This window comes from Mauremys reevesii, linkage group 18, assembly GCF_016161935.1.
Source record: "Mauremys reevesii isolate NIE-2019 linkage group 18, ASM1616193v1, whole genome shotgun sequence".
Classification (NCBI taxonomy): Eukaryota; Metazoa; Chordata; order Testudines; family Geoemydidae; genus Mauremys; species Mauremys reevesii.
Genome location: NC_052640.1, coordinates 10,927,892 through 10,943,146, shown reverse-complemented (window position 1 = coordinate 10,943,146; position 15,255 = coordinate 10,927,892). Strand labels below are relative to the sequence as shown.

Here is a 15,255-nt window from a genome sequence, read left to right as displayed (position 1 = left end):
TCAATACATCCATTAGAGTCCAGACTTTCAGCGGTCTGCAGATTAAAATCTCCAAGCAGTGGCTTTAGACAAGGAATTGAACAGAGCTGAAATGATAAAAACCCTGGGCATTTTGGGAGCAGTCCTGAATTGGGGCTCTTGTCACAACTGGTTCTGATCAAAGAGATGACTAGTTTTAACTCGCTTCCTACAGCAACCAGGGAAGATTGCAAGGTTTAAAAGTTTTCCCATCAGCCGCTTGCTGTTTTCTCTCTCTTCCAGTTGTGCCCTCTGAGACAGGGTTGCTTGAGCAGCTTGTGATCCGTCTGTAATTGTGACATTCCTTCCTTCCTCTCAAGCCTTCGGGTCTCATCCCTGCATTGAAATAGATTCAACCTTCACCATTCACCTCTACACACCTGCATTAAAAACTACTAAATGGCCTTCAGTGGCTGAGGAGTAAAATCACTGTCAGCTTCAATATCCCTGAAAGTGTTGCAGTGCTAGGGAACTTCACTGTACATCTTGAGGTTTTGGGGCTCCTTTATAAAAGCAAGTGGTCCATAGAATCTTTACCGCACTGTTTCCTATGCAGTAGCTGATTTTATCACAATTTTATCTAATCCTCTGAGCCCCTGAGTGGTTCCCCGCTTTAAATCTCTCCTGTTCAGCCTCCATTTACCCTTTTGGTTGTGATTCATTTGCTCTCGAATGGATTTTGTAACACAGTGTACAAAAGATACATTATAAAAATAAACAGCCCTGTAACTGTGATATATCAGACACTCTGATGCAGATGATCCAGGGATATCACAGATAAAACATTGTCGTTCTCTACCACCTTTTACCCAAAGATCCCAGAATGCTTTGCCAACATCAAGCCAGCCTTGTAACCCCCTGAGGAAGTAAAGCTGTAAGCACTATTGTCCCCATTTTACAGATGGAGGAAACTGAATCACAGAGAGTTTAAGGTGTTTGCCCAGGGCATCACAGTGAGACGGGGCAGAGCCAGAAATAGCCTCCAGTTTCCTCCATCTTCCCCTTTTTAAAGGACAGAAGCTGCTTCGAAGGAAAGAGCTACAATAGTTTCACATCTCAGTGGGCAACTGCCTCTAGGTTATTCCTTTTGCATGTTGCTTTTAACAAGGGGGAAATATAATCTGATGGTTGGAACACAGAACTTTGGAGTCAGGCATTCCTTGATCTGCCACTAACTCACCCTATGAATTTAACCTCAATGCTTAACCTCTCTCTGCCTCCATTTCCCTATCTGTAAAGCACAGATAGTACTTAGCTACCAATTTTGCGCATGCTAGGCCTAGAGAATGTATGTAAAGTGCACTAAGATCCTGGAATAATACATGCAAATAGTTAATTTACTTCTAATTCCTACATCCCATAAATCCTCTCTTAGGAAGAGCAATAATCCAATGATTTATTAGTATAGATGCAATTATTTTGCTGGTTTGTGACTCACCTGATTTAAGGCATCTCTCTCTTTTTTTTCCAGGGCCAGCAGTCCTTCCTCAGAGATCATGCAGATTGATTTTGAAATTGAAGACCTAACTGATCTATCTGGGACCCAGCTTATCACGTGGCAGGTTGAATATCCTGGGGATACGACATCTGATCTAGGAGTCTCCAAGATCTACGTTAGCCAGAAGGATCTTGTAGGAGTCCTGCCTTTGGCCATGGTAAGGAACTGCCCATTACTTTGCGAGGTCTGAATGTTGTTTACAACAATGGCAGCAAAGGTACATCCATTCTGTGCAAAAGCTCCACTCCAATGATGAGGTTTTTCTTAGGACTTGAGTCCAATGTTCTTACCTTGTTGCTAGCTGATCAGAGAAAACCAATTACAATTTTCATTTGAGAGCACTAACAACTACAAAGTGAGATAATTTATTTTATTTCCCTAAAGTATTAAGAATATAATTAATATTGATATTACAATACAAATTGAGTTAGTCAAATCAAACTGTTAACAGTAATACAATTTAAAATTGGATAACTACGAAACATTCAACTTAAGACCAACAATTGGTCAAGTTATTGCATGAATGCAACAGTAATCAAATCACAAAGCTAGCATAACATAAATGATTAAATTACTTATTAAATCTTGCCATCTCTATGGGGTTTACTTAGCAGCTTTAACTTTCCCTTGTGGAAAGAATAGGCTAAGATTCAATTTTTTATGTATCCCAAGTGATTCTTAGAGATCTATGATAAGATTTGCTTTAAACATAGGTTAATCCATTCCTAATGGTACCTTATACTCTGCATATATACGCACTTGCTATCACTATTAATGGACACCCCTCCCCCCAAAAAGACTGGGATAGGTCTTTCCTAGTACACATCCCTGCATAGGTGTTAAGGAGACAAAAAGACTAAAGTTACTTAGAAAAAGTATCTGCTCTTTAGCTTGCTGGTGTTGGATGCTTCAGAGTCAGTCAGGAACTGCCATTTGGGAAACCAGGCAATGTCTTGTGGCTCAGGTACCATCACATAAGAAGGCATTCTCCTTTTAGAGTGTGTTTTCTTAGTCACGAGTTTGTCTCCTTCCCAGATAAGTAACATTAGAGACTAACAGGAGGGGATTATTCTACCCAGATGATTTCAAACCCTTGTGTTTAGGTGAACAGCTAGGACTCTTGACTGTTAGGGCCTGTTGGCTTCCAGGTCATAACCTATGACCCGTTGTCCTTTGAGTTACAAAATACAAATGTAATTCCTTTCCCATTCACACGTCTCAAGCTCACATTTCCTCAAGAATGACCAGGCTTCATAAATAAAACAAGAAGAATGTGCAAAACTGTCACCACATCTGGGATACTGAGTGAAAGGTTATTTCACTCTCTCAAGGCTGAAAGTCAAGCTGCTTCATTAACTTATTAAAAATATACCAAGTAAAGTCTATCCTCTGTGTCTACATGAGTATGTACCTAGATGTTCTACATGAGTATCTCAGTAAAACAGCTTCTGACCTCCAAAGCTGTGTCTCATTTATTGCTGAGTGTGTGCATAAAGGCTTCCACAGTTGCGTGCATAGGGTCTAATCCTGCTCCCTTTGAACAGAGTTTTGCTGTTAACCTCAAGGAGAGCAGGGATTGAGTGGATGGTCATGGCATCCCCAGTATTCTACCCTCACGCCTACCACAGCACACAAGGGTGTCCATGGGCACCAAATTCAGCAAGGTACTTATGGACCTGCCTACCTTTAAGCACACATATACTCCCATTGTCACCATTTAAATCTAAGCCCATGCTTAAGCCTCTTCCTGAACTGAAAGCTTTATTGCTTTCATACTGTGGCTCTGATTTATGTGAGGGGCAACCAGTCACAATGTGTCACTTTCCAAAGAACTGTGAAGTATGTGGAGAATGAAAAACACTGTGTAAAACCAAATATCTATTTTCCATCACCCCGCTCACAAGGATAGCTCCATAATCACTATACAGAGAAGATGCTTCAAAAAAACACATAGTTCTTTGACCTTGATCTCATCTAAGAAGACACTTGGATGCTACAGATCCACACTGGAAACAATGTATTGTGTGGTTCCTCCCCCCTTAAATTACCTTACTGTCAGGGATGAAGTATAATCATCTAAGATTTGATTGCCCCGTGTCTGCTCCTAGATCATCAATTAGAAAATATTGACACGTGTTATTATTTAGCACTGAAAGAAAAAGAAAAATCAATCATGAAGTGTTTAAAAATAAAAGGAACCTCGATTGTTGCCTAGTGACAGCCAGTTAATTATTATGCCATTAGTGAAGGTTGAGGGTGTTATTGTGCATGTCAGAACTACACATAGCTGATATCGGCTATTATTGTAATTTACCAACTTCAGAACAACTCAGATGTCATTCGGATGCTTTATTTCACCAAACAGTATTTCACTTCTCTCTCTCTCTCTCTCTCTCTCTCTCTCTCACACACACACACTTTTTTTTAACGGCTCTAGTTTCCAATGCTGCAGTAGATATCATAGCTGGAACAGCTGCTTCCATATGGGATTGTGGTCACCTGTCACATTCTAGCCGTGTTTTTTATAAATGCATTGCTTTGCAGTTCTCACTGTCAAGTAGCAGGTGAACTCTGCCAGTTTGTTGATAACCGAGGGAGGCTTGAGGGAAGTTGGATCCAGATCTGAACTTCCACAAAGTTCAGAGGTATTCGGAGCTGAAACCCTAGATCTGATCTATTTTATATAATCTGTATTATTGGGGGTTGGGTATGCACCATGTCTGGATGAAAGGATAATGTGTTGTCTTTCTAGCAGTGCCAGCAGAGGAAAACACTATTTCTGCCTATGTATGTCCATAACCCAAAATATAGCTGGGTAGAGTTGATCATATTTTTTTGGCCAACCAATCTTTTTAAAAAGAAACAACCGTGTTCCTTGTAGTTGGTGCAAAACCACCAGTACTCTGTCGTCACTCGACAGATAAACTGGACAATGTGTTGTCAATAAGTCTAGAATTGTATACTCACTTCATTATGAAGTCTACAAAGTTATCAGCAGATGACATTTTGCAAGGCAACAGGTGTTTGGGGTAAAGGGTGACAGAGGAAGCATAGATATATGGCAGGGGTCTCATGATTACTGACAAACTGAGGATAGAGTTAACATTCTTTGTATTAACTGCAGTGTTCGTGAAGAATCCCAAGGGTATCACAAATCCGAAAATCTTTGTAGTACCTCACTCTGCACTTAATTAATGATGATTCAGGTGCAGACCTTTCAATATGTGTAATTCTTCTTAGTCTGGCCCTTCAGAGTTCCCAGTGACCTTGTCAGAGCCAGGGTTTATTTGGGGTGGAGTGCGGGGAGGGAGAGACATAATAAAATTTATGTTTTTAAAATAAAAGCCATATTAGCCAAAGTCTGCTGTTCAGGGAGAACAGCAATGGAAGCAAAACTGTTAAACTGCTCATATATTTCTGTGAGTTGGGACTAGCTCAGGTTAGCATTGTTGGGCTTTCATTATTTATGGAGCGTGTAATTTCGTGTTTGTAAGTACAAAAATGCAGTGCAATTGAACCTGGTGATTAGAAGCTAATCTTCAAAAGAACACTTTTACATCTTCAAATTGTATACTTTTTTTAAATAGACTACCACTTAATACCCTGCCACCCTTTTCTATTCTGCAATTTCTTTTTTGATTACTGTCATGGATTTGTGATTCAGTAACAGCAGCATATCAGTCAGTTTGATGAACTGTATTTTTTAAGTTAGAAATCTCTAAGAGAAAAGATAATTAAATTCTGGTTAATACATCTGACTATAGATTCTATCCTGGGTCATATCAACATCAACATTTACTGGAAATTCCGTATCCCCATTAAAATTATTAGGACAACAACCTTACCTTTCCCTAATACTGGGTGCAGGGTTCTACAAGAAGCCAGCATTTTAACTTTTGAGACTCCGGCAGGACTATTTCACAACAAGCATAACAGCGCTCTAGGATCCTGATGAGAGAAACTATGCCATGCATAGTATGGATGTGTGGTACCATAAAGACCGGCCCCTTCTGACACTTTAATAACTAAGCCCTTTCTAATTTTAAAGTGTGACAAAATCCATTTAGGTAAGTTATGCGTGAGAGCCAAGCATGCTCTTGCCAGTGGGATGAGAAGTAGCACGTCTGCAGACTTGTTTCATTCAGGGTGCATTGCGGGAGCCTTACCTTGCATTGGAATATTAATCTGCACCCTCATGTGGAAGTTGGAATGTGTGGGGAACAATGCCCTTTCAATCGGCTTTTTAAAAAGTGACGTTTAGTGCTGCTGAAAGGTGCCGTGCAGACTGAAATCCTCTAGCCAGACAGGTGTGGCAGAGGAGACAGCAGCCCCACTTCCCCATGCTGCCCCACCAACATCACGATCTGCAGGGAGCCTCTCTCAGAGCTGGGAGCGTAGTGCATTGTCCCTGACCATTGAGTCCAGAGCTCTGCTGAGACTGCCAAGCCAGGGGCCAATTAGTGCCAGTTGCAATGTGGAGGCGTGTTTATTAGGGGGACATTTTGGGACTGATCCAAAGTCCATTCAAGTTAATGAGTCTTTCCATTTATTTCAATGGGCTTTGGAGATGGCGCTTTAAGGGAGGCTACCAAACAGACTCCAGATTTTCGGTCACTATTGATCTGGGATGGATTTGAACCAGTGTCCCGCAGGTGAAAAACGGTATCACAAATCCCCTGAGTAATCCTGTCCCCAAAACCATTGTATTTGGCTTATGAAACAGAGTAGCTTTGTTGGCCTCCTCTGACTGGCCGCAGCTTCTGCTTTCTCTTTTATCTGAGGATTACTCAAATCCAAAGATAAGAGCTGACTAAAGCACCTTTCAGGTTCTGATGATCCAATGATCCCCAAAATCAATGTTGACAACAAACACTGATGTGCTGGAGACCAGCCAGCCTTAGTAGCCCGTAACTCATAAACACGGGCTTGCAAGTCAAATTTACTACTAATAAAGCCCTGTTACGCCCAGATAAATCACTTACAACATCTGGATAGGTAGTCAGATTATGGTGACCACCTGTTCTGGCACTGGGGATGTACTGCTCATCCCCTTAAGCTGATAAAACGTAGGCAGAGATGCTTATCCTGGGTGCTACAGGTTACAAACAGTACATGGACTATCACCACTATTGCTTTGCAACAGACCTCACAGAAATGCCATGTCTCATTTACATGAAGGGGGGACATCCCACAGAGCACGGAGGATTGGGTGAATATTCCTTCCCTTAGATGGATTATTATGGCCACGCATCAGTGAAAGAAGTTTGGGCCAGTTTCTGCTCTCCGTTCCGCGGGGCAACTCGTCAGTAATCACTGTGGCCCAGTGAGTAGTTATCCATTCCCAATGTTATTTTATAGCAGTGTAAATGCAACTCATCACCTAATCTATCGCAGAGGCTGTTCCACCTTAGGACAGCTGAGCATGATGAGGATCTTTCCCTGCCACTCCCTCACCTCTCAGATTGTAGAGTGGGGGCAGAACTACATTGCAGCCCCATCCTAATGCTACAGTAGCTCCACGTCCCCACTGTTCACCCCTTCTCCAATGGGGAGGGATTAGAGGATCTTTTTAGTTGTCAAACTTCCACCCCGGCTCACCCCACCCACAAATACCCTGGCATAATTCCGTTCAGAGAGCACCTGCCGAGCCACAATGCACAATGTCTGCTGTTTGTGAACTCCCTACGTGGCCTCCCTCCATAAATCCTTTTCCTCTCTGCTTGCGGTTCTGTTGTCAGGGGATGTTGTGTGGGTGTGGGAATGAGGGAAAGGAGTGTTCGGGATGTGTCCGCTTTATACTGGCCCTACAGAAGTATTTTATTCCACGATGAGAGATGGAGAGGCCATTGGGTTTCCACACAGCATCACTGGAGTTTGTGGTTTAAAAAAAAAAACAGAAACCCCAAACAACTCCTCAACAGTTTCTTATATACAGTTAATAAGCTCTAGTTTCATCTCTGCACACCCATTCAGTCTCTTCAGATATGCTGGTAATGATCCATCCATATAATCATGGACCTTGTCAATTCCTTTAAAATCCTTGGAAATGTGAAGTTAAAGCGATGTTAGTGCCATTCATTTGTTACCTGAAATCATCGTCAGAATCTTCCTCAGTAGAATAACACCTCACCCAGAGGCTTGCTGAGCTGAGGGCTGATGATGTACCATGACAGCCGGAGAGACTCTACTCCCGGATTTTCCAGATACAGCATTATCTTTTATTGTCACCATGAAGAATCAGCCTCACCGTTTTTATTTGGGTTTTTTTTTTACCCTATTCCATCTGTTTTCTTAAATAGTCAACTACACAATATTTACTGTCCCATTTCTTTTTTATCTTTAAACATCCCATCAGCTATTTTGTAATTATGACATTTGCCTTTTGTCGAACCTCAGTGATTCGGAGTAGGGTAAGAGATGCAAATAGCGCTGAAGCCCTCTGTATACGTGCAAGTTCATCTCTATTGGACGTAGGCAGAGGGCAAGATTAACATGCCGGTAAATGAATGAGTCAAAATCTGATCTGTAAATGATTGATTAATTATAACAAGTAAAACAAATCCGTTTGGAATTGAACTGGGATTGAAATACCCAAATCACCTGACTGCCTCAGGGTATTCCCCAAATCTTCTCTATACTGGGACCCCTTCTCAGTGCATCTAGCTAGCACCTCACTCATATTTAGCAATCTGGGGAGGGCAGGGAAGTTATGCCCCTCTGATCCCTTTCTGTGATCTCCCTGTGGGTCATTGTCTCAAGGCTGAGAACCCGTGTCCTGACTAGAATAGCCAGCTGATTGGTGCTAAGCAAACACTACTCAAGGGGGCTCGCTTGAATAACAGTAAGAGTGAAGCCGCAGCAGCATGGGGCAGCCCCCGCTGTACAAGCCCACCTGGGATCCTGTGCATGTACTCGAGTGGCGCTAGCCCATGCTGGAAAAGCTTCACCGCTTTTGTTATCCAAGCTAGTTGGGTATGTGTACAAGTGCTGCAGTCCCCCCTCTGACTGCAGGACAGATGTACCCTCCGTTTCACTCTACTCACATTGCACAAAAATGTCCGTGTGTTGGTTAGTTTTCCTTCACAAATGTCTTGATCATGTTGCGGGTCTTTTCTAAATAGTTCTGGTTTGGGGGGCATTTCCTGGCCAGGTAGCTTGTTGGACCTGCCACTGTGCTGCACAAATCCTGTGGACCTATACATCAGCACAGTCAATTATGGAGTCCAGCTTGATCAATAAGACAAATGTAGCTGCCCTGATGCCCATGGTATTAGGGTTTAAAGGTGTGTCCTTGGACTAAATGGTCCCGGGAGCCAACTAAATTAGAACCCAGTGCTGTGATGAATGTGGGAACCATGGTAATATTTTTATGAGCCATATGTATGCCTCAGTTTCCCCACATACTTTGTACTGTTATACATTGAGCGTAAAAGTGTGGATCCTTGAGGTCTGGCACAATAAAGGGGTTACACCCAGGGACCTATTTAAATGCTGGGGCATAGCAGAGACCTTGTAAATCTGTGACAAGTGCCTTCACCTGGAGATTGTCAGACAACAAACAATTACTAATTAGTTCATGGGATGTTGCAGAAAGACTAATGCTCTGTGATCCGAGTGGGTGTCAGAAAGAACCAGAGCCATCCCCGGTGATGGTACAACAAAAGCTACAAGAGTCTCAGTCCATCAACCACTCCCAGAAGCTGATGTCTTAGAGACATAGTGGAGATCAGATGCAGAGCGTTTACATTTTTCTTGCTGGTCGTGCTGATGTGTTTATAATCCAGTAAAATCCAGGTGAGTTTAGAGGGGGACTCTAATTCTGGGGCTCAGGGTTCCTAGTGGCTCTGCAGCCTGTCACATGGATGTGTATCTGGAGGTTCAGGCTGCGCTGCAGGAAATAGAGAGCTAGGAGCTTTTTTTTCAGTAACAATGAATAGAGAACTATATCTTCGCTGTAGAATTCTATAGTACCATGATTCTTACCTCATGTTACAACAGATCCTCTCTGGGAACTTGATGTGAGACCTGGTTTCTGATTTGCTCAAGTGCTGACCTCTCACGTCTGCAAAAGAAGGCAGGGGAGCTGTGCTTTGAACATATACAAATCGCTGTATAATATTAACTGTTCTGATAAATCAGGTCCTAGGCATCTCAAATTGGGCACCCAAGATTAGTGACCATAGTCTCGCTGTACCGCAGATCCCCACCTGTAAAACGAGGCTAATACACCCTCAGGGGGGAGGGATAGCTGAGTACAGGGGAGGAATAGCTCAGTGGTTTGAGGAATGGCCTGCTAAGCCCAGGGTTATGAGTTCAATCCTTGAGGGGGCCATTTAGGGATCTAGAGCAAAAATCTGTCTGGGGATTGGTCCTGCTTTGAGCAGTGGGTTGGACTAGATGATCTACTGAGGTCCCTTCCAACCCTGATATTCTATCTCACAGGGGTGTTGTGAAGATAAATTTATTAATGTTTGTGAAGCACTCAGATGCTGCAGAAAAGCCCATGAGCTAGAGCCAGGGCTCTCAGGTTCCCAGCTCTGCCATAGAGAGCATGGAAACCCAGGAGCCCCAGTTTGCCGGGCTGCCACAGTGGTCCACACCAGGTGAGCAGGCAGGGAACCAGCCCACAAGTCAGCAAAATGGAATGCTATCTGCAAATCAACAAAAACTCATTGAACCTGAATTGTTTTCATTAAACATTTCACTAAGCTCTGTTCCAGCTAAAAATTCCTGACAGATCAAGTGAGGTTGGAATCTTTGGAGACTTTAGCTGCTAAAATCAAGTACATCTCTACTGAGCATGTGTGAACTGTAAACTTTTCTACAAGGTTTAACTTGGCCAGATGTAGGTGGATTGTCATGGGAATGGCAGACAGCTCATCCCTGACGTAAAGGCCTCTCCCTTGCCAAATTTCGTGTTCCTGCTCCAAGCCCCGGAGAAGATAGAGCTTTTCAAAAAAAGGCCACACGTTGTTTTGCCTATGTTAAAAAACCTCTTTCCTTTCTAGTCTTATTCTCAGAAATAGCTGAATCATTTTGGCTGAAATAATAATAATAATAAAAAAATCAATCTGAGGCGGATACTGGTGTGGAAAATTTCAGCCCAGATGGTTAAAGTCACAAAGTTATAAGCAGCTGAAAACGGGGTCTTGTGTCGGGTAACCTTAGTGGGCAGTGGCACCTGCCCTGCCTAAATGACGACTCTTCCATTGGGCATAGAATGCTGGCAAAGGAACGGGAAGCAGTTCCATAGACTGTCTTGGAGATCAAATGCCATCAGATTTGTCTCACTTCCTTGAAAGATGCCCTACCCCTCATGTCAGAGCTGCATGTAACCCAGTTCCTTGTATGATCACGTAGCTAGGGAGCAGTGCAAATGCTCCTATTTTCTGCGGCAAGAATCTCAGAATGGTTCAGCCTAGGTAGAACAGTGGCCACGTAGCCCTGGATTACCTCATATTGATCATGCTATTAACATTTCAGAGTTGATCATTTAGTTTTGTTCCTGCCCAGAGCCATCTCAATAATTAAACTCATTGGCAAACAAAGCAGCCTACCTGGCACTAGAGCCAAATTAACAGCTTTCATCTTTTCTAGGGACTAGCAGAACTTTTTGTTCATTTGATCTTTATCAATCTCAGCTCCTTTTTGTTTTTGTTGTTAAATGCCTACATGTCCTTTGATATGCTTTCTTTCCCTTTCACTGAATGCACCAGGGCAGCTTCTACATTTGATTGGAGTACGGTTAGTGTGAACTTAAAATTAACCTCATTACTAACGACTTGAAACCCAGGTGGGGAGGAAACTTAATTAACAATGAAACAACTATTGCAGTCTGCCTGGCAGGGGCAACGTCTCCAGTGACAACCCTCGTGTTCTTTTCTCCATACTAGCCATATTTAGAGTGTTTGCATGGTGAGTTATGAAGTAGCAGCAGCAGCTGAGTGTCCATTATCCATCTGATTTTGACCCCTCTTTTAAAATCCAGAAACAATGAAATACCAGCCTCAAAACTGGCAGGTAGGTCTGGAGCAGAAGTAGAATGTTGCCTAATGAATTTGAAGTAAATCAGACGTGGAGACTCTTGATTTATGACAGCCTAAAAAGAGAGGCACTTTCCAGAGTCCAGTTTGCTAATTTGTAGCAAACAAAGCATAAGGAAGTAGAGGAATCCGATTTTACTTATCTGGGCTCCAACTCAGGCAAGCACCCTTCTTCATGATTAAATGCTTTCCTGAATGGGGTTGAATTTAAGCATGTGCTTAAGGTCTTTCCTGAATCAGAACCTTAATCAAGCTCGCTCGCCCAGGACCAAAGTGTAGTTGCACCAACTCAAAATTTTAGAAGTTAAAGATTTTAAATGGCAGAATCAATCACCTGGTTATATGAAACACCACTGTAAAACCACTGCTATTTTCCATGTAACAGCCTCAAGCAGAACAGTTTTTAAACTTTTAGGGCTGATGTAATTCCATTGATTTTTGTAGTAATTTAAAACACTCCTGTAGTATTTCTTTAGAAGGGCAACTATATAAAAAAATCTGGGGAAAGTGAAGGTTTTCTGTAGCTGCTGAGCACAGAGTTTCTGTCAGTTGGAGCATGTCGTAAGCTTTATTTTTAAAATTAGTTTTTTGTTCTTTAAACTGTTCTGGAGTCTCCTTTGATTTTGCAAGTGGCTGCCTCGCCACAGAAAATTCACCTGACACTTATTTAGCAACATAAAAATATAAACCTGGGCTACCTATTTATCATTTCCGGAGATGGTCATGTTCTTTTGTCATCATATCCATTTTGTCTGGCAGGCAGTGACATTTAAGCTGTTAAATCTCTTGGAGCCAAAAGAACAAATGTAAGTCTGATACTGTACCGTGAGATACTTAATCTTTCGACTTCATCCCGATGTCCTGTTGTTTTGACTTATAGCAAACGTCAGTAGAAAAAAACCCATTTCTACATTCCATTAATATAAGAATCTGGATTGATAGAGCAAAACCAAACTTAATCAAAATGTGCTTATCACAGAGAAAGTATCTCTTCTATAGGAGTCTCAACGCTAAAGTAATTCCGTATAATTACAGATGCCAGCAGTCCACACTGTGGCTAATACACTGCAGGGCTGCTTCAAACTAATAATGTGCGAATGGCCTCTTAAACACGCTTATTTGGAACATTCCATTTATTATTATTTATTTATTATTTTATTTGTATCCCAGTGGTGCCTACATGTCCTGCCTGAGATCGGGGCCCCTTTATGCCAGGAGCTGTACAAATACATGATAAGAGGCAGTCCCTGCTTTGAAGAATGTAATCTGTACAGACAAAAGGAGTCTACATCATCTGCATTTTACAGACGAGGAATTGAGATGTGGAGGGCGAAATCCTGACCCCACTGAAGTCAACAGAAGCTTTGTCATCAACTCTAATTGGGCCAGGGTTTTGCCTAGACAGATTAATTGACTTGCCCAAGATATCAGCATAGGTGCCTGTTTTGAGAGCCCAGGAGCCCAGAGTCCTTTATTTATACACTATATACATAACACATACAGGATAGGCACTGACACCATAAGCTTCCCTACCTTCCTATTGCACCCCCTTGGCCTTAACATCCAGGGCTGAGAGGGCAGTTCAGCCTCCGTGACCAACACAGGCTGCCTACTGCCAAAACAGGGGTCCGATTGCTGCTGTTATTATTTGTGTTGTATTAACAACAGGAAGCCCCAGCTGAGGTCAGGGCTCCATTATGGTGGGCTGCACCATCACATATGAGATGATCCCTGCCCTGAAGAGTATTTTAAATAGACAAACTCGACAAAGGGGGAGAGAGAGGAAGTGTCATTGTTGTCATCATCATCATCATCATCCTATTTTGCAGATAGGAAAAGAGAGAGAGAGAGAGATCCGGGGCCTGATCCAGTGCCTTCTATAATCAGTGGAAAGACTCACACTGATTTTGATAGACTTTGGCTCAGACCCTAATGACGTATCCATAGTCATGCTCTCGAGAACGGAATTGAATGCAGATCTCCTGAATCCAAATCACATGTTTTAACCACAAGATCAGGATGGCTTAGGCGAGGTGAGTTGCTGTCTGCTTCAGAGCTGGAATGTGAAATTCCATTGGTACATTTGACATAGACTAGCAAATTGTTGACTACAAGTGGTAACAACTATTGATCTCTAATGGCCTAGATTTGAGCTGGCAGCCTAAAAGTAGAAGGCCACACAGCCCACCTGAGCCATCTAGTCCCTGAAAGTTGTTGAACTTTTATTTTTTTTTAAATCCATTTGATGATCACCTTTAAGAAAAACTGTCTGGCAATGATTTCCTACAGTAGTGGAGAACTTTTCAGTCCCGAACTGATAGCTTCTTGAAGGGACTGGAATATACTATACTCTGCAGATTTCTAAAGGCTTCATTAAAATTTGCGCCTAGTCTGAAAAGTGACTTTTTAAAAAAAAATGCTATCATTGACTTACAGATGAAATCTGCTCAGCTGACAGTGATGTATTTTTCTACTAAATGCAAGCCCTGCAGTCTCCCCTGGGATCTTCAAGTCAAGTTGGATTTTTTTTTTCTGGTTCAGGCATCAACAATAAGGATAATTCAGAACTTTGGCCAAGAACAGCAAAGGTCTTTGGGCTGCTTATCCCCAGAGTCTAAGTCCCGCTACAATCCAAAAAACTCAGGCTTGGCTGCCTAGCCCTGTAGGTGCATAAACTCACTTGGTGCTTACTTTTTTGGAGCAAAAGCGCCCTGGGTGCCCATGTTTCTGTCTTTTGAGCACTGTTCTCTCTAGATGTCCAGGTGCCTATGTCCTACCTAAGCCCAGAGCGATCCACAAACTAGGAGGAAAACAGGAGCTCCTCTCCTTAACTCATGCATGGGGCCCAATTAGGTAGGCATGCTCAGATGCCCCCTAAATCCACACAAAACAAGGAGAAGGTGCTCCCTTATCACCTCTAGCCAGTGGTTAGAGCACTCACCCAGGATATGCAAGTCCCTAGCTTCAAGTTCCCATTTCTGCCTGATGAGGAGAAGGGATTGGAGCCGGGATCTGCCACCTCTCAGGTGAGTACACTAACCATTGGGCTATAGAGTCACTCACTCTCTGGCCCACTTAATATTTAACTATTCAATTATTTATTATATATTAAACAACTTCAATAGGCGGGATGGAGGGAGCCCGACCTCCAAATATCTCATAGCCCAGTGATAAGAGCGCTCTTGTGAGAAGTGGCAGATCCCCGTTTAAATCCCTTTCCCTCATCAGGCAGAGGTGGGGGACTTTCACAGGAGGTCTCCCGCATCCTGAGTGAGTGCATCACTGGGCTAAAGATTATAAGAAAGAGCCTCTTCCTCATGTTGTGTGGAGATTCACAGTTTAACACATGAGTTAGGCAGAGGAGAATCCACCTGCCCTTGGCTTGTTGAGTGCTCGCAGATATAGACACCTATCTCTGAGCAAGGGGCTTAGGACACACCCTCTTGTCAGCACCTCCCATCAGTGGATTAAGGCAGCTCTCCCCTTAGCCTGCTGGGTTGTATGGACTGCATTCTAAAGATGGTTTTCTCTCCCCATTCATTGTAGAGGAGCCTACATGCCTAACTCAGGCTTTGTGGCTTGTGTGTTGTTCCTGTTGATTTTTCTAGGCATCTAAAATTTAGGCGCTGTGATGCTTTGCGTTGCAACACCCAAGTCCCTTTGTGGATCTGGGCTTTTGTTTACAATTCTGTGTAC

The 15,255-nt window shown here is 42.7% G+C and overlaps 1 protein-coding gene across 11 annotated transcripts in view; it reads left to right on the top strand.

The window, feature by feature from the left end:
* TMEM132D (transmembrane protein 132D) overlaps nucleotides 1-15,255 on the top strand; it is a 428,384-nt gene that overhangs the window by 289,635 nt on the left and 123,494 nt on the right. For all 11 annotated transcript variants that reach the window (XM_039505741.1, XM_039505734.1, XM_039505733.1 and 8 more), the window contains one exon: nucleotides 1,490-1,673. In XM_039505741.1, the coding sequence (XP_039361675.1) occupies nucleotides 1,490-1,673 (184 nt within the window). The remainder of the gene's footprint in view (nucleotides 1-1,489; nucleotides 1,674-15,255) is intronic.